Source organism: Pelodiscus sinensis, chromosome 3, assembly GCF_052426305.1.
Source record: "Pelodiscus sinensis isolate ZL-2025 chromosome 3, ASM5242630v1, whole genome shotgun sequence".
Taxonomy (NCBI): Eukaryota; Metazoa; Chordata; order Testudines; family Trionychidae; genus Pelodiscus; species Pelodiscus sinensis.
In genome coordinates this window covers 77014588-77034695 of record NC_143054.1, presented here as the reverse complement: position 1 = coordinate 77034695, position 20108 = coordinate 77014588, and the positions used below count along the sequence as shown (strand labels likewise).

Genomic DNA, 20108 nt, shown 5'->3' with positions numbered 1-20108 from the left:
AGTCATTGTCATCTGTAGGTTGCAGATACCTGAAAGGAAAGACCAAACTCAGACTTGCTGGGCAAAGACAGTCAGCGTATAGAATACTGTATCCCAGCAGTGGGTCTAAGAGTGGCAGATTTGAACAGCTCCACCTCAAACCAAGGTAAAAGGCATGCAGCCTGATACCTGGGGAGCTTCCATTTGGGAAATTAGAGAGAGGTCAGAGATGCAGCTAGCCCTACAACTGTGAAAGACTCCAAACAGAATCTACTGAGTAAAAAGGTGTTATTTTTACTTAGCCGTTTAAGACTTAGGACTCAGAGATGAGTCATGTTCCTGGCTGTCACAGACTTAAGTGACCTGAAGCAACTCAGTTGACATCTTTCCACCTCAATTTCCCCATTTCCAAAATGAGGATAGCAGCACTACCCTATCCCAGAAGGGCTTATAAGCCTTAATTAAATATTTGAAAGTGCTTTTATTCCCTCAGGTAAAAGGTTTCATACAAACACAAAATGTTATTTATTTTTATCACGTTTTTTCTTAGTTTTAAGCTTCAGCTTTAGAGCCTTCTAACATAAATGCCTAAGCCTTGCCCTGTAGGCATTTTGGTTTTTATGGCAAAGTTTGCTAATAAAATAACTTTTCATTATTTGCTGTTGGTATAACAGATTTCTAATTGAATTTATTAATTAAATTTACTATAAAGCACACTTCCAAACCTCTGGATATTGTCCAATCAATATAAAACTTAAGTTCAATGCGTAACAAAGAAATCTGTACATTCTTGAAGAGCTTGCTTGTTCATTGCTTTTAAATATGTAGTATGTTGCAATGGAAGGACAAGATCTGAAAACAAAAAACTCTATAATCAAATATACTCCAATAAAAATAAGATTTTAGCAAAACTGGGTCAGAAAAGTTCAAACTTTGGAATTAGGATCACAAAATTGTTGATCGTGAAGAGAAGTAATCTGAGTAATAACTATATGTTTATTACAGTTATCAGGAGATTCATGCATTCCATTACTTTCATGTTGCCTTTAAAAAATCCATGAATATTTACTCTGGGGAATCTTGCTTGCAAATGGAAAGTGCGTGAGTTTGAATATTCTTTAGGAACAGTTCACAAACTTTGTTCAGAGCCTTAAGAAAATGTGCTGTGAATTGCACTGAAGGCTAGTAGGAAGCAGGGAATTGGCAGCAACACAAAGGTCCGGATTGATGAGCTTGTTGTAGAAAACTTTTAATAGCTTGGGATGTGGCTTAGCCTCACCGTATCTTAGTAACAACTCTGAGCTACCTCCTGAGATGCTCACTCAATCAGAAGATACTCAGACCAAGACACAATCTATAAGCCACAGTCTAGAGGAAATGTTATAGTCCAGAAGTGCATCTTTAACTGAAATCTTTGACTTCTCATAGCCAGTGCTACTACAGGTCAGTCTTAGCTTTTTTTCTCAAAAGATACCTTGGCAAACCTGAACCATGACCGACCTAGAGGCTTTCTTGAGAGGCTTAGTTTACAGCTTTAGAACAACTTGCATTTGTTTTCCTCTTGCACATGTATGGCAGTAGAGGTTGTGTTACAGTAGGGGTATAATCCTAGCCTTATTGAAACCTATTGAAATTTTTCCACTGACCAGAAACATGTCAGGACCTTATTTTGGTATGTTCCTTTGTCTCCTTATGTGTTTGTTATATAGAAACCTATGGTTTGTTATACAGGCAGTCCCCGGGTTACATGGATCCAACTTACATCGGATCCCTACTTACAAACGGGGTGAAGCAACCCCGCACTAGCTGCTTCCCCCCAGCAGACCAGGGAGACGCGAAGCTAGTGCCCCCCCCCCCCCCCCCCCAGCAGACCAGGGAGACGCAGAGTGGCTTTTCTCAGCAGACACCTCAGTTTGAGAATAAAGGACTGAGGGAAGTGAGGTGTGGGAGAATAAAACTGAGCTCTGGAGAAATGTTTGGCTAGAGTTTCCCCTACAATATGTACCAGTTCCGACTTACATACAAATTCAACTTAAGAACAAACCTACAGTCCCTATCTTGTACGTAACCCGGGGACTGCCTGTATAGAAAAAACTTGCCTGCTGTCTACACTGGCCGCTTGAATTTGCGCAAGAGCACTGATGTTCTAATGTAAGCATTCAGTGCTGCTTGCGCTCATAGTTTGACACTTCCGCTCAGGGATAAGCCCTATTGCACAAGAATACTTGCGCAAGAGGGCCAGTGTAGACAGGCACCTTAATTTTTTGCGCAAGAAAGCCCGATGGATAAAATGGTCATCGGAGCTTTCTTGCGTAAAAGCACATCTATACTTGGCACGGATGCTTTTGCGCAAAAACATCCGTGCCAATCTACACGCTCTTTTGCGGAAATACTTTTAACGGAAAAATTTTTCCGTTAAAAGTATTTCCGCAAAATCATGCCAGTCTAGACGTAGCCTTATAGTACAGGCAGTCCCCGGGTTACGTACAAGATAGGGACTGTAGGTTTGTTCTTAAGTTGAATCTGTATGTAAGTCGGAACTGGCATCCAGATTCAGCCGCTGCTGAAACTGACCAGCGCTGACTACAGGAAGCCCGAGGCAGAGTTGCTCTGCCCCGGGCTTCCTGGAATCAGCCGCTGATCAGTTTCAACAGGCTGAATCTGGATGCTAGTTCTTACATACAGATTCAACTTAAGAACCCCAGGCGTCCCCAAGTCAGCCGCTGCTGAAACTGACCAGCAGTGGCTGAATTGGGACGCCTGGGGCAGAGCAGCTGGGGTGCTGCCGGGCTGGTCCAGTAGCGCCCAGAGCGGCACTATGGGACAAACCAGCAGTGCCCCAGCTGCTGTACCACAGGCGTCCGGAGAAAAGCCGCGGAGCACGGGGGCAGCGGGACAGCCCAGATGCGCTGCGGCTGTCCTGCTGCCCGCGTGCTCCGCGGCTTTGCTCCCCGTCTCCCTGGTCTGCTGGTCTAACACCTAATGTTCCTTTTCCTGTTAAACTCAGGCCCAAATTGGCTAGCACCTTGATCTGCATACCTACAATCAACATTAACATACTTTTCTTCTTCCTCTTAAAAGACAAACAGAATTCCTTCAACTTATTCAATTATTACAGTACAATTCATCTTTCTCTTACAGTATAATTCTTTCTACTTTCACACACCTTAGTCTTGAAAGTGCCATTGGACTCCTTGTTTTTGCTGAAACAGACTAACACAACTACCTCTCTGAAACATTGTTCGTGATGTTACTTAGATGGAACAAGGTGTATCCTAGGCAGTCCTAGGTCTAGTCTTTGCTCATTTAATGGCATCTCTGCAATTTCCTGCAAGCAGGACCCAGAAGATAACTTTTATTTCCCTGTGATCCAGCCTTTCAATCTGATCCAAATGGACCAGGTCCTCTTCTTGATAGGGACAGAATCCACAGTTTTGTCCTGAAGAATGCAAGAATAGTTATCTGCTTATCTCAGTAATAGAAAGGAGGACTTATTGTTAATTTTCCCCTCATCTCCTTTCTTATCCTTTACCTCTGTATGGATTTTGTCTAAATTTGGTGGAGGAATTTGATTTGGCAGAGGAACTACTGTATGTGAGAGAAAATGTTTTAGTTAGCTGCCAACTAAGTAACCATTTTCCTAAATGGCAGAAATACTTAACTAGAAGCTGGGGTTTGTAAGCTGATTTTTTTTCCTGCATTTGGAAGTTAACAGGCATAACAACAAGTCCTATTAAAGCAGGAGAGAAATCCCAGGCACTCTAGGTCATGCTAAGAATGGTGTGTGCTCAAAGGAACATCAAATCTGTACACCAATGCAGAGCATCAAAGTGAATGCCACATGGTATGTGATATGGAAAAATTGGCACCCTGAAGAGCTCATATACTTCCCAGGAGAGATGTGGCAAGGTAGAATCACATACCTTAGGGGTTGAGCCGCTCGAAGATTTTCCCACAGACCAATTTTGTGTCAGAAAATGCTGAGTTAGTGACATCAAAATATTCTGAAGGATTACCTGCCCAGAAATTTTAGAAAATTCCATTTAGGTTCTTCTGAAACTGAAAATTTTCCATGGAAAAATTTCCCTTTCTGATTTTGTTCCAATTTATAATGAAAATTCTTTCAGAAAGAAATTCAAATTCCTGCCCACTCTATCTAGGAAATCCTAAATTTTCTATTGGCTTTATATTAGATTAAAATATACAGGCACATGCATACTTGCTTGGAAATTAACTTTAATAGTCTGATATTTGGAGGCCTCACCAGGTTGGTACTCAATGTGGTATGCATTGTACAATTCCAATAAATGACAGTTCTTGCTTCTGAGGATTTACAAGCTGAATGCCAATATATGTAAGCAATCTGTGTGTGTACCAGATGAGAAGTGAATGAACTGCAGTGTGGCCTGTTAGCTTCATATTGCAGTTAGGTGACAGTTTGTGAAGGTTTGCGGCTGCCCAGGTTGAAAATGTTTGTGATGTATGCTGGATGATTGTAAGAGGATTTATGGTTCATAATTAGAGCTGTTGGAAGCACAGGGACAGAGTTAAAGGTTTTTTCCCCTGCAATGTAATATTTTATATCTTAATATTTGTATATATTAAGAGATTGTATGAAATGTGAAGATGTTCTAATATTTATATTTTTTTTACTTCTAAATGCTTAGCTTTTTCTATTTCCAACCACATAGCTTTACATATTTTTAACTAAAAAATAGCTTTTGTCCTTGAAACTGTATATTTTTAAATAGTTTACTCTTCATACTTAAAGGTTTAGTACTTTTCAATATTAAGTATTAATCATCTGAAAAAGAAGCATATGTTCTTTGTCTTAACTTAATTGCATTACTGTTCTCAGAACACTAGCTTAAGATTCTATGGATTCCATTAAGCGTCTTTATTCAGCTTGAATAGTAAGAATAGTATATTGAATCCTTTAAATGATACAGAAATGGCAATGAACAAAGCAGTTCACCTTTTAATTCTCATACATTTTGTTTGCACAAAAGCTGTAATTTAGTTTTCCATCTCATATGCTTTCATAAATATTTCCCTATTATATTTTTGACAGAAAGATTATTACCCCTTTTACGAAGAAAACTAGTAAGTTTTGACAATACTTTTGTATCAGATATTGCTTTGAAAAACTGGACACGCAATAGCAAGATGAGCCATACAACACTGAATATAGAAACACCTTTATTAGTTTGTGGGCATTAACTGTAAGGCGGTTGAAAAATATTTGTTAGAATTTATGGTCTAAGAATGTAAGTCTTATGAATATTGTACGCTTTCCTGTCAGCTTGTCTTTTTATATTTATATATAACTTTTTTCATTTTCCTTTTTTACAGAATGGGTTGCTTGTGTGAGATCCACCTTCCTGGTTTTGTGTTACCTGCACGATGTGAAGAATGTTCTACAACTTCATGATTTAGCAACTGGTGCACATCTCAAGACTTTTCCTTTGGAACTCGGCAGCATTGTGGGATACAGTGGCCAAAAAAAGGACACTGAAATATTTTATCAGTTTACATCCTTTTTATCTCCAGGTAAGGTTCTTTATTTTCTCAGGTGTTATCCTTTTACAAGAGACCTGCCCAATTGATCTTTAGTTCAGGAGGCACTGTACACATAATGTGATAGAATTATGGCTTGATCTTCAGAGAGACAGAAAAAGGTGCTTTCCTCTAAATAGCGTGTAGTTGTTTGGACTGAGCATTTAAAAATATTAATGGAGAGGGATCTTATGGGTCTACAATGAGTTAATACTTCGGAGAGCTAAGTTCAGAAAGTATTAGAGACTTCTCTGGAAGACTGAAACTTCTTGCTCGTTCTTCCCTCTTAAAGAAAGGAATTAGTGTTGCTCTCATAGTAGGCTGTATAAATTTGCTTTGAGCAGATATGTACTTTCATGTGAAAGTAGACCAGATAATACTTTTTGACTATCCCATAGGTACCTAATAAACTGTCCCAGAGTTTAAAGCTAAAATGCTTTAAAGCACCTAATATGACCTTATGTGTATAACAAGCCACCAATAATACTCAGCACTTGAACACTAAATCCAACAACCAAAGTTAGATCAAAGTACAACAGCCATCAGGAAACCAAACTATCGTGTGCCACACAGGTAGCGAATAAGAGGGATTGTGATGCACCAAAGCTCAAGGCCACTTCAATGATGGAGAATTGTATAAATGAGAGAGGCACAGAGGATTTGTGCATACCACCCGCGTTTCCTGCTGCAACAAATGGCAGTGACCTTGCATTCTTTTTGCCAATCTGTCCTGGGGGGAAATTCCATACTAGTCCTATATATGGGGATTACTTAAACCCTGAGCATGTGAGCAAGAACCATCCATCCAAATACTCTACCCAACAACCAGTGTTAGCTCAAAGTATGACAACCCTCAGGAAACCAAACTATTCTGTGCCACTCAAGTAGTAAATAGAAGGGATCCCCCAAAAGTTATCAAGCACTCACAACTTCCATCAAAGGGCTCATTATCTCTGAAATTCAGGTCATTAGTACAGCCTAGAGAATGAGCAGCTTGATACTAAAACAAGGGTATGCTTTCCAGTCATATGTAGTGGAGAAAGAAGCATTTCTCTTCTTTGGGTGGTCTGTGAAGGGCTACTGACCCAAACATCTTTCTTCTGAATAACACAAAATCAAGTAGTTGGATCTGGAGAAACAGTTAAACTTCATAATTTTGCCACTTATCCCAGTTTCTTCTCTGCACCTGTTGAAGAAATACATGGAGCACTCAGTGGCATTCTGATTACCTCTCACTAGTGGCAGTTTATAGTTGGCCTGAGAGAACTTATTCCAAAAACAGTTTGTGTGTGACAGGCCCTACACTCCACAGTGCTACAAAGACCCTCCAGTTTTGTCTGAAGTTGTGGCTTGTACTCTCTCTGTTGTTGGCTGCTGAAATTCCATTGTAGAATAACTGCTACTTTTAAATCCATGATTGAGTGCCCAAGCAAACTAAAACGTTCCCCTGCAGCTTTGTGTGTGTTACCATTTCTGATGTCTGATTTGTGTCCATTTATCCTTTGTTGTAGAGACTGTCCAGTTTGGCCAATAAACATGGCGGAGGATTATTGCTGGCATATATCATGTTAGAGGATGTGCCACTGTATGAACCCCTGATGTTGTGGGTTTATGTGGATAGGTCCTGTGATGATGTCACTTGTATAGATAGATGTGTGGACAGAGTTGGCGGTGGGGTTTGTTGCAGGGGTAGGTTCCTGGGTGAGTATATCTGAGGTGTGACATATGGCTGCTGGAAAGGATTTGTTTCCAGTCGAGGGAGTTGTCTGTAGGCAAGGATTGGCCAGTGTCCCAAGGCCTGTGAGAGTGAGAGATCGTTTTCCACTGTAGATTGTCAATGATGTGCTGGAGGGATTTAAGCTGGGGGCTGTAGGTGATAACCAGTGGTGTTCTGTTCTTTTCCTTGTTGGACTCTGTCAATCTGTTTCTTCACTTCCCCAGGTGGGAATTTAAGTTTTAAGAATGCCTGATAAAGATCTTGTAGGTGTTTGTCTCTGTCTGTGGGATTGGAGCAAATCCGATTGTATTTTAGGGTTTGGCTGTAAACAGTTGATTGTGCAAAGTGTTCTGGATAGAAGCCAGAGGCATGTAGGTAAGAGTAATGGTCCGTAGGTTTCCACTATATAGTGGTGTTAATGTGGCCATCATTTAACTGTACTGTAGTGTCAAGGAAGTGGCTCTCTTGTGCTGACTGGTCCAGGCTAGGGTTGATGGTGGTGTGGAAATTGTGGAAATCCACATGGAATTCTTCAAGGATCTCCTTGTGAGTCCATATGATGATGATGTCAGCAATGTAGCATATGTAGAAAAAGAGTCTTAGGGGGTGAGGGCTGAGGAAATGTTGTTTGAGGACAGCCATAAAAATGTTGGCATATTATGGGGCCATGAGGGTGCCAGTGGAAGTGTCACTGACTTAAAGATATAAGTTGTCCCCAAATTGGAAATATATATATTCTGCAAGGGATCCTTGCTGTATATACCTGACTTGAACAATGAAGTATAACTTTCACACAGACAAAGCACGTGCTTCAATAAAAGACAGTGTGTGTACAGTTGTTTGGGAGGAGTGGACTTCCTTAGCCTGGGAAGAAGTCAAGTACTGGTCTTTTTCATTTAAAAAACCGAAACATCTGGAATGGAGCAGGGCTAGTTTGAAAAAGGTATCATTTCCATCTAAAAGTAAAGACCTTTCAGTTCGGGTTTGCTGTCAAAAATGGGCTGTTTCCTCTTCTAATACCCTGAGAATCATTTTTTAATTTTGTCATCCAAAGTCTCCCTACATTTTACACTAGAGGAAGAAAATTAATCTACAAAATATGAACTGTTTTCTTAAAGTAAGTTTTTTGTTTGTTTCAAGCATAAAAATAGAGGCAGGGAAGACTGTATCTCTAGATTGGAACTGATCTGAATCTAGGTTCTCAACATGAGTAATAGTGTTGGGAATGTTGATTGAGTGTGGAGCCACACAGGGAAAACCTACCAGCTTCAACCAAAAAGTTCATGTATGTAAAATCTTAAAGTTGCAGCAAGAGACAGAAGAACAAGGCTGAGTATAAGATGGGGAAGGATGACAAGTGCAGAATGGGATGACTCATCTTGAGTGTTAATAGAAGCAAAGTCCCAACAGGCCTGTAAGATTCTGCTAAGCAAAACCATGTGTCCAGTTATTTCTGCAAGAGCCTGTTGTTACCTTGTGAAATAAAAAAGCCCCTTTGTCCCAGTGTAAAATAAAAGGGTTCAGAGTAGATGCAAAATTGATCATAGTGATAGCCAGAGAAAGTGGGAGAGAAATATGGCTAGTTTGAGATTTTGTAAGTAAATTATATAATTTAAGGGTTTGGGTTTTTTTTTTTTTTAAGATTTCTTGCTGATTTGCTTTTCTGAGCTCGCTGCTGTTTAAATGGTCCTTGCTTTTTTACTTCTTCTGCTACTGCGTGTTAATACAATACAGGTTGAACCTCTCCAGTCCAGAAATATCTGTTGTCCAGAGTGATTAGTTAGCCAGATGTCCACTTTTCATGGGTGTGGCCAAGTTTCCCATGATCGCATACTGTTTGTTTACAGCCACCAGTCCTAGCTCTAAGTGTTCTGTGTTGTTCTTTAGCTCTAATTTGCTCCATATGTTCTCTAACTGCCCAGTAAGCAGTGAAAGTGTTGGTAGTGATGCTAGAAAATATTGACCTCCCGTGGTGTGGAAAATTCTCTTTTTCGGAACCAGTCAGGACCCGAGGATGCCGGACTAGAGAGTTTCAACATGTACTATGTTTAGTACATGTTGAACTAACTTGAGTTAAGAAATAGTTAGATTTTCTTGCTGGTACTTAACTCCTAGGTTTGTGTCCTTTTGATCATCTACTATAATGAGGGGTGGTACTTGGTCCTGCTGTGTAGGCAGGGGACTGGACTCGATGACCTTTCGAGGTCCCTTCCAGTTCTAGGAGATAGGCAGTCTCCATTAATGTATTTAATTTATTTATTTAATTCTTGTATTATTTCCTATTTGCTGATGGGTAAGGAGATTATGTACTGAAGGTTTGTTAGATACAAATTCACGTTGTATTAGTGTACTGTGCTCAGAGCAGCCAAGAGAATCTGCAAGCTGGCTGTATGCATCTTATTTTTGGCAATGTTGTCAAGTCATTCAGTATAGCGATAGATGGGGATTCTGGGCTAACCTTACTTTTGTTCCACTTACTGGCTCTGTGGTTCAGTTGCACTCTCAGCCTCTAGTATTTAGACTCCAGCACTGAGCAGTTCAATGTTGATGACATTGTACCTATTAGAGAAAAGAAATCATAAAAAAAGCTGTAAATCTTGGTACCTAATCCAGTAAAGAGAATCTAAATCTTGTTCTCTCACTCTCACATTGTTTATTTTCTCTTTAATCTTCATCTAAATTTGAAATGGCAGAGAACTCTTATTCCCTATTAAGTGGCTTTGTCACCTATCCCGTGTTTCTTCCAGATTTTGACAGTGTGTTCCGTCCTGCAAGCCTTCCCTGAAGGATATTGACTATTGGCTGTTGAAATTATGTTTATTTTTATCACACTCAGATTCCCAACCAAAATGGAGGCCCCATTTTGTCAGAGACTGTACAAATATATGTTAAGACTCTGTTCTGATAAGCATACAATCTGAATAGACAATGGGTGAGAGAAAGGAAGTACTATAACCCCCTCTGCCCTCTTCATAAACGTGCAGTGGATAGAGAGCTGCTCCTCAAAAAGGGGTGTTGCCGCAGGTATTCTGTCACTGTGCCATAGATGTTTCAGAAGGCATTCTGCTTCCCTGAGTGGAATGCCTCCATTCCCTCTGCAGTAATGTAGATCTGTCCCAATCACACCCTAAAAACGAGTTTTAAGACTACCAGCGTCATCACAGTCATGCGCTTAAGCATTTGTAATTCTACTCATATGAGTAATGGTTGAGTAAAATTATTCATGTGCTTAAGCATTTGCAGGATCAGGCCCTAAGTGAATGTATTAGGCCAAATTCTCTTCAGCTACATTGTTATTATCTATATTAACACACTATGTTTCCAAGTAGACTTCTAAATATTTCCATTATCTGAATTTTATTCAATTTGTCATTCCAGCTTTTTATCATGTATACTGAATAAAAAGCAGCATAACATTTTTTTCTTCCATATAGTTCATTGGCACTATTCTAACTTTGAATGTTTAGAATGGGCAGCAATAATTGTTCTTTGCCTACAAAAAAAGGCTCTGAATTCTTCAGTGAAGAAGTGCACATCAGTTAAGTGTAAGAATATATTAAGGCTGCTTTATTACCCTGATGGGTTAACTTTGCCATTTGTTTCAATCTGTCATGACTTCTAATCCAATGTCTTTTTAATGATGCCTGTGCACTTAATTGACAAACTTGAATTCTGTTGTTTCAGGAATTATTTACCATTGTGATCTGACGAAAGAAGAATTGGAGCCAAGAGTTTTCCGGGAGGTGACTGTGAAAGGATTTGATCCTTCTCTTTATCAAACAGTTCAGGTAATAAACACATGAACTTTTTTACCTTGTAATAATCACTTGTGAAGCAAGCTAAAAAAAGCTGCAGCTAAATGAGGGCAAGATCACTTTCAAAGAATTCCTGTGTTAATTGTCAACATCAGAAATTGTAGAGCTTTGGGGCAGGACCTTTTTTGGATGAATTTAATGAATGCCATGCAAGTAAGAGAGAGACCCAAGCATGAGTCTTATTGTGTTGTGAATTTTAAAGGTGTAGTAGTGTGTTGCATCAGTCTCAGTGATGTAATTGCTTTCCATACCCTATGCAGTTCTTCCACTTCACTTAGTACTGTCACCCATGTAAACTCTTTTGGCTTTTTGGTTGGAGGCTATTTTTTTGTTTGTTTGTACAGCACTTAGCACAAAGGGCTCCTGAGCATTAACATGTTACAGATAATAAAAAGATACGTACAACATTTGGATTCTGACAAGCTAATTCCTACAGTTCCAATCCAAGAATGGCCCAGTATCTAGTCTCTGGTGGCTATTACCAGAGGCTTCAGAGGGACTGAACAGAACAGGGTGATTATTGCATAATCCATCCTCTATTGTCCAGTCCAAGCTTATGACAATTAGAGGTTTATGGACACCCAGAACATGGGATTCTGTACCTATTGCAGGGTGGTCCTTCCTTCACCAGGAGAGTAGGGTCCCGTGTCCCTGGGCTATCTGAGCGCGCAGCATGCCCCGCGTAACCGGTAAACCACCGATAATCTGGCCTCTCCCCTCAGGGCTGGATGACCTGATTGCCAGAGGCAATAAAACAAAGTCAATCACCGGCCCCTTAAGACAGGTCTGGACAGCCTAATGGCTAGAGTCTTTATTTTGATGACTTCTCTAATCTCCCTTAGCATTTCATAGTCACTATTACTGTCCTTCGATAGTGTGGACAGGCAGTCCATCTGGATCATCATGCAACATTATGGTGTTCCAGGCAAACTGATTACCATCATTAAGGAACTGTATGAAGAATACTCTTGCCAGGTTATCCATGATGGAAAATTGTCAGAAAAATTCCAGGTCACAACAGGTATACACCAAGGCTGCTTTCTTTCACCATTACTCTTCCTAATTGTCCTAGACTGGGTCACAAAAACAGCATATGCTGACTCAGGAAGGGGACTCCAATGGACTCAGACTAGGAAACTTGAAGATCTAGAGTTTGCAGATGACTTAGCCCTGCTTGCAGACAAATTAGAGCACTGCAAGAAGTAGATCAGTGTGTATACTTGGGGAGTGTTATTAGCAAGAATGGAGGAACTGAAGAGGACATCAGTGCAAGAATAAGAAAGGCGCAACAAGGTTTTCCCATACTACGACTAGTCTGGGGTACAAGAGCCATTCCAATAAGAACTAAACTACGTATTTTCAATTCCAATGTGAAATCAGTGCTGCTGTATGGCTCAGAGACGTGGCGCATTGTCCAGAGCAACACTAAAAGAATTCAGACATTTGTCAATAAATGCCTTAGACACATTCTCCAGCTAAAGTGGTACGATAGAATGCCAAATGAAAGCTTGTGGACCAGAACAAATCAGAAACCCATGGAGGTCCAGATTAAGAAAAGAAAATGGCAATGGGCAGGGCACATTCTAAGTAAGGACTGTGAGGATTGTATCACAAGACAAGTGTTAGAATGGAATCCAAAGGGAAAGAGGAAAAGGGGACGTCCCAAACAAACATGGTGATGAAGCTGCCTGGATGAAGTAAAAGCAGCTGGCTTAACATGAGATCAAATCAAGACTATCGCTAAGGATCACAAGAAATGGAGAATGGAGCCCCTATGCTCTATTAGGAGCCCAAAGGACTAATAGATAGATAGATTACTGTCCTGGTCTGCTGGTTGATAATAGATCCCTACTGTTACATTCTTATTAGAGCAGGGCTATGGAACACGTTGATTCATTTAAGATTATTACTTCATTTGATTCTAAATTTTCTTTCACATATAGTGCCACTCCCCCACCCACACAACCTGTTCTGTCCTTCCGATATATTTTGTACCCTAGAATGATTGTGTTCCATTGATTGTCCTCACTCCACCAGGTTTCTGTGATGCCTATTATATCAGTATCCTCCTTTAACACGAGGCACTCTAGTTCACCCATCTTATTTTTTAGACTTCTAGCATTTGTGTACAAGCACTTTAGAAACTTGTCACTGTTTGTTTATCTGCCCTTTTCTGGTGTGTCAGATTCTTTTTATGTGAATGTTTTTCGTCTGATCTGGCCCATAGTTTATCCTCTTCCATCCTCTTCTCCTGACTAAAACCTAGAGAATCTCTATCAATAGACTCTTCTCTAAGAGACCTCTCTGTCCAATCCACGTGCTCCTCTGCACCAATCGGCTTTCCCCCATCTCTTAGTTTAAAAACTGCTCTGCGACCTTTTTAATGTTAAGTACCAGCAGTCTCGATCCACTTTGGTTTAGGTGAAGCCCATCCTTCCTGTATAGGCTCCCCCTATCCCAAAAGTTTCCCCAGTTCCTTGTAAAGCTAAACCCCTCCTCCCTACACCATCGTTTCATCCACGTATTGAGACTCTGAAGCTCTGCCTGCCTACCTGGTCCTGCGTGTGAAACTGGAAGCATTTCTGAGAGTGCCACCATAGAGGTCTTGGATTTCAGTCTCTTTCCTAGCAGCCTAAATTTGGCCTTCCCCTGAGTTTCCTGCCAGAGTAGTGTCACAATTCCATAGCCTGTTCCATAGGCTATTCTCTTCCCAGATGTCTTCCGAAGTCTCCCAGGAATTCTGAAGAGTGATGGCTTTGCTCACTGGATATTAATCATGCACTCACTTTCTATATTGAAAGGGCTACACTTTTTTGCAAATCCATGCACTCTGTAGCAGTAGCAGAAAGGATGAAAGGGCTCCTGTTAGCCCAGTTATCCTGAATAACTGCCTGTATTCAAGCTTGCTATGAGCCAGCAAATGTCTTGCCACCAGCTATCCTAACCACTCCATGAGGGTGCAGACTTCTTCAGCAGCATTCCTACCACAAGTGCCAATCCAAGACATCTGCAGGGCTACAACATGGTCATCCGTGCATTCCTCTGCATCCCATTATGCCCTGAACCAGCAGGCTCACCAATGACACCATGTTTGGAAGAATAGTTTTGCAGTCAGCATGTGCATGAACTCTGAGTCCACCCTCTGAGATACTGCTTATAAGTCACCAAATATGGAATGGGTATCAGCAAGCACTCAGAGAAGAAAAACTGTTACTACCTTTCCATAAATGTTAAAAATGAGTAGTCCTGTAGCACTTTAGAAACTAACTATCTATATCTATATCTATATCTATATCTATATAAAGTCAAGCTATGTTGCTCATAGCCATTCCACAACCCAGCTTCCTGTCCCTCAGTCAGAGTTGTCTAGCAAGAAGGAAAGGAGAGAGTGCGTGGCCGACAGTGCCCCTTATAGTGGCTTGTGAGTGCCATAGCTCCAGAGGGCTCTAGAGTTGGCCTGACAGATCCCACTGAAGGAAATATAGCTGGTAATGGTGCATGCAGCATGCACACACTTAATATGGAATAGACATGAGCAAAACATCTTGGCGGGAAAAATGTTAGTTACAGAAGGATAATAATTTTTTTCATCTATGTCTCAGATAATTCTGTTTTTTACTATAATTTCAACTAGTTTTCCTGGTGGTGAAATTAGACTTTCTGGTGTGTAATTGTCAGGATTGCCTCTGGAGCCTTTTTTTTTTCCCCCAATCAGCATTCTATCAGTTGTCCTCCAGTCATGTGGTACAGATGCCGATTTAAGTGATAGGTTTCATAACACAATTTAACATACAGATAAGATACTATATCTCTGCACAAGGCTGTTGTAAATAACCTCATTCATCTCTGATTGCATCTGTAGATAGACAGCTGAGCAAAGGCCAGTTTGTCAAAGACGTAATCATCGAAAATTTATTTCTTGGTTTAAATTCATCAGGGAGGCTGCTATTTCTGTCTCTCTCACGCACACGCAGCCTTTCTCTGGAGAAGTTTTAGGGTCAGTCAAACATATTGTCTGACCCGCTAACCAATTAAGGCCACCCCCGCGCCTCCCCCACCTTCACTCTCTGCCATTTAAGTGGTTAACTGGTCAAACAATGTTTAACTGGTTAGCCAGTTCAATGGGATTTTACATTCGTAACTTCAATGTGTCTGATGTATTGTACATTTAACTCTCAAATTCATTTGAAATTGCTCCTATAAAATTGCACCTATATATTTAATTGCACTAGGTTCATTTACAGCTGTGCCACAAGCCCTGCCAAAATATTGTTGCACTGACCCTGAAGCTTCCCCAGAGAAAGCCTAAATCACAGTGTCCCAGCCTATCTATGCCCCCACTGTACATTCAGGGAAGGGAGTATGGTGTGTTAGGGCTGCTCTCCAAGATGAAGTGGAGCTGCACTGGAGCTAAACTAAGGTCCTTTTACAGTTACACACACACACACCCTTCCTGCTTAGAGGGGGAAGAGAGTAGATGACCCACAAAGATTGGGGGGGGGGGGAGAGGGAGAGAGAGAGAGAAGCGAAATTACAATATTGTTCCTCCTTTTACTCCTGTGCCCTACGCTCTTGGCTATGATCAAGGCAATTGAAAAGGAGAAACTGATAATGGATGCAAGGAAAAGTAGTTGTGTAGAAAATCTTCAGGTTGAGGTTAATTACTTCATCATATATAACATTGTATAAGAACTTCAGTTTTGTTACTGTGATTTATATCAAAATTGCTGGGTGCTGAAAGAGAGAACACAGAAAACTTGTTGCGGGGGGGGAAGAGTTGGACTAAGCTTCTGAACTGAGGGATGTCCTTTTTACATTTATTCTCTTCCACTTAAATGAACACACACATCTTTGGGGTTCCTAGATTTATTTACACATAACTGAGTAGAAGTGTTAGAAATGAAATGTGTGCGCACACGTCCCTGAACTGAAATTTTTAAGATGCCAATTTTGTATGCTTTTGGGCACTTTCAGTACTGTATTGTATGGATATTTAGCACAAGACACTCTATGACTGCAAAAAAAACCTCCTCACACTACTAAACTATGCAGCATATCAAAATATATTCTACATCCTTTGGTTAAAGCATGTATTAAATATTGTTCATAATCTTTAAATAATGCTTCCTGGTAGGTGAGAAGGAGTTAGATAATGTCATCATGTGATATTTTACAGGGAGTTTTGGTAATTTTGATTTAGGAACAGAAACATTTGCACAATTTTGTTTTACAGAGCAACATATAAGTACAATTTATCATAGGATGTTTACTGCATAAATAACTCAAATGCTCCATTAACTGAAGATCATGAATTTTATTTTTATGAATGTGCCAACTGTATACCTCATGGTGATACTTAATCATTGATAAACAGGCTGCTGTCCTGTCTCAGAATTAACCTACTTTTATGCTGGGGTGCAAAATTCCAGATGTTGAAATTTTTATCACAAAGCAAGTTGTTTGGATCCTCTTACTATTCTTTCAATATCTTCCAAAATGTTTAAATAGTTCAGGATTACAAAAGAGTAAAAGAACTGTGAAATTCATAGCACACCTTCGTTTGACTTAAAATCAGCTGCCATTTTTTACATTGTAACAATAAATGGCCAGGTGGAGTGTGGGCAGGATTAATTGTATCCTGTATCTATTATAAAGCCTATCTTTGTAGAAATTTAGCAGCACAATGAGTTATTTCATTGTTCAGCCCCCCGTTGAGACCTGAGTTCAGATATGGGTAGTTAACAAATGAAAATGAGGTTTCTGTCATTCTACTTAGAGATTTTTCTACACCATGCCGGTTGGCACAATACATGCCTGTGCTTTAGGGAAGTTTTAAAACTAAAATGATCAGTCAGAATTGAGGTTGATTGGCAGAGTTGTGGGATAAATGTGTGCCCCACACCTGCCAACATTATTCCTGGATCTTGCCATTACTATTGAAACATCAGTTTATCATCATTAAATTTACTCAATACAGTTTTTAAAAACATTCTTATTCAGAGGCATGTATGGGGTGGGAGAGAGCCTCCCTCTCTCCCCTCCCCTCTACCCCTAATAATCAGCAGGGGCACAGAACTCCTCCAAACCTCAGACCGCAGAAGGGAAGAGCGAATGAGCTCTTCCATCACTGGGGCCGTGACAGGGGCACAGATTGTGCCCCTCCAAAGGCTGCCAATTCTTTATTCCTGCCTATGCCCCTGTCCTTGTTGGTTGGTGTCCTATCGAGTCCTTATCTTTTGGATCTGCCTTGAAAAATATCAGCTTTCAGTATAATTTTTTTTCAGAGTGGATGTGAAGAAGGATGTATTGTTATTTCGTCTTTTCCTTAGCACAGATGAATGGCTCCCAGGAGTTAGAGAGAACTTTCAATGGCTCTGTCATCTCAGCTAAGATATAATACTCTCAGTGTAAAAGACAAAAGGCACCTTCCTCAAATGAGTGTCTTTAGGAAGCAAAAATAAAGAACACCCCTCTTTCTCTCCTCAGTAAATAAATAACTCTGTACTGTTTTCAATCCCCTTTATCCTTCCCTGTCCCCCTTCTCTGTAACACAACAATGACTATATGTACCTTTTAAGGCATGAGCAGAGAATGATTAAGTTTGAAGAATTATACCTTATTGTGCTATATTATTAGTTCTGTGGATGCCTGGGGTTGGTTTGATTCCTCACGATTTAACTATAAAAGCTTGCATTTTAATATTAGGGCAAAACAAGTCAGTCTGTTCCTGTGTTCTTCAGGTTTACTGCTTTTAGTTCCTCTTGACTTCCCAATTCAGAAAGATAAAACATTTAGTCAACCCTTGTTTTGTGTAAAAATTGATGTTTTTTTAATGCCTGCCGCTGTATGGCAGCTTGGTGCCCCATCCAGTTGTGTTCATCATGCAAGTTGCTATGTTAGTTGCTTCAGTTTCTGTTAGAATTCAAAGAAGAACACAGGAGGTTTCAGCTTAGATCTCTTCCTGTGATTTGGCAGTGGCTGTTTGTTGGCATCAAGACAACAAACACTTCTTCTGCTCTGGAGGACGTTAACAAATTCATATTGACAACTCTAGCACTATTGACTTATATGCCTTCTGACTTCAATATGGATAGAAACTTCTTACTCCACTAACATGTGAATATGGCCAACTCCACTTTAATCTGCCATTGATTTCTCTAATTGCAGCTAGGTGGAGAGTGCACTGTTCCAGTTTTAGGATCCTTTATTTTTTAAGCTCTAGTAAAATATTTTAAAGGGTAACAGGTCTTTGAAGCCACGCTGAACTTCTTTTAAGAGGCACTCCCTCACTATGAAGAACTGTAAAGCTAGAAAGGAAGTTCTTGAAAAGCATCCATAAAATTAAATGGAGGATTTTGTTTAGTGGTCTCACAAATGTTTTGGGCTTTGAATCCCAGACACTTAATTAGATGAGAGATGCTGGATCTCCTCCCATAAAAATTGTCAAGGATTAGAACAGCCCTGTGTAGCATATTTTAAATAATTAACAGTCGAAATTCTAGTTTGTTGGCACTTAAAATATTTATACTAATAAGTAGATCATCTTGTTCTAGATTGGTACATGGCATTGTAGGTTATTACATTAGTTTTCCCCTCTAGAGATCCAGTTCAAATGCAAGTTGAAGTACCAAATTAAGGTGGTTGTGGTGGTTTCTCATCCTAGTATTTATTTGTGTAATTTCTCTACTACATAGTTTAGGATGATTGACAGTGTTTACTTAATAGGAGGTGGAGTAGTGAAAATGCTTCAGGTCAAGACTAAGGTATGTAGCACAATTATAAGTTGGAATTTATTATTTTACATAGCACCAATTTACCAATTGGTTTACCAATTCCACCCTCTTAATTATAGTGTTTCTTTTTGGTTTAAGATGCAGAGAAATAAGACTGAGAGAAGTAGGAGTCTTCAGACACAATGGACTTAAAATAAATGCTCATTTTCTCCTTTGTGACTTGCACTTTCAAAACTTTTTGCTTTAAACTACTTTTTATTTTTTTTACTCCTACTGCTAATGAAGAGGAATGGCACATTTGATCCCGGTTCATATGCCTTTGTTTCACTTAGAATTTCTTACACAGAGCTAAAATAATATAAATGTGTTCCAATCCATAACCATTGATCCTTGCATATGTGAATCACTTACTGCATGTAACTGGAATCAATTTTAATGGGAGTTTAAAGGATTGAATTTATAGCCTTAAATGTGTTTAAACTGCTACACAACTACTGGCAAAAGTGAGTGTTACAGTAAATGGGTGAATATAATTTTGCTGTCGGGGAAAAAATATAAGCCATAATTAGGACCCCACTCTTGTTTTGAAAGGCAGTGTGTATTTAAGCCCCATTTAACTCAGTGGCTTGGGTGTGGAGTTTGATTATGGATAGAGACAAATTATAATGAGAAACATCTTTTCTACAAAAAAAATCACTTCTTTCTTGTCAACTTTTTAAATAGATCACTGAAGGGTTATTTTTCCCCCTTCTGTCTCATAACTTTCATAAACACTCACCCCTAAGTTTGGTTAGTAATTAACCATTAACACATTACTGGTTGAGTTGACTCCATTAGTCACAAAACTGGGAGAATCTCAGTGGGAGTTTACTTCCAACTTTCCTACTGTCTTTTCTCGAAAGATCCCGAAGTACTTTTCAAAGCCAGAGAAGTGTGATTAACTTCATTTTATAGATGGAGAAACAAAATTATAGATATGTGACACACAGTAATCACTGGCTGATCTAGGAATAGATCCCTAGTCACTATTCCCTGGTATAACTACAAGAATATGCTGTTTCCCTATGTATTAATTCAGCAAATTGAGTCGTTTTAAAGACTTGTATTTTGTGTTTAGAAGTAAAGCCAATTATATATATATAACCAATTATTATAAAGTCTGTTCTACTATCAGCATAGCATAACATTTCAGAACCAATACAAAAACAAAGCTCTTTAATATAAATATATTAACATTCAGTCACTATGTGTCAGAGGGGTAACCATGTTAGTCTGTAACTTTAAAAACAAGTAGTCATTTGGCACCTT

At 39.7% G+C, this 20108-nt stretch overlaps 1 protein-coding gene across 1 annotated transcript in view; it reads left to right on the top strand.

Moving 5' to 3' along the window:
• The window catches only part of PREP (prolyl endopeptidase), a 164892-nt gene that overhangs the window by 86946 nt on the left and 57838 nt on the right, over positions 1 to 20108 (top strand). The window contains exons 9-10 of the mRNA XM_006118459.5: positions 5332 to 5529; positions 10937 to 11040. Of these exons, the coding sequence (XP_006118521.1) occupies positions 5332 to 5529; positions 10937 to 11040 (302 nt within the window). The remainder of the gene's footprint in view (positions 1 to 5331; positions 5530 to 10936; positions 11041 to 20108) is intronic.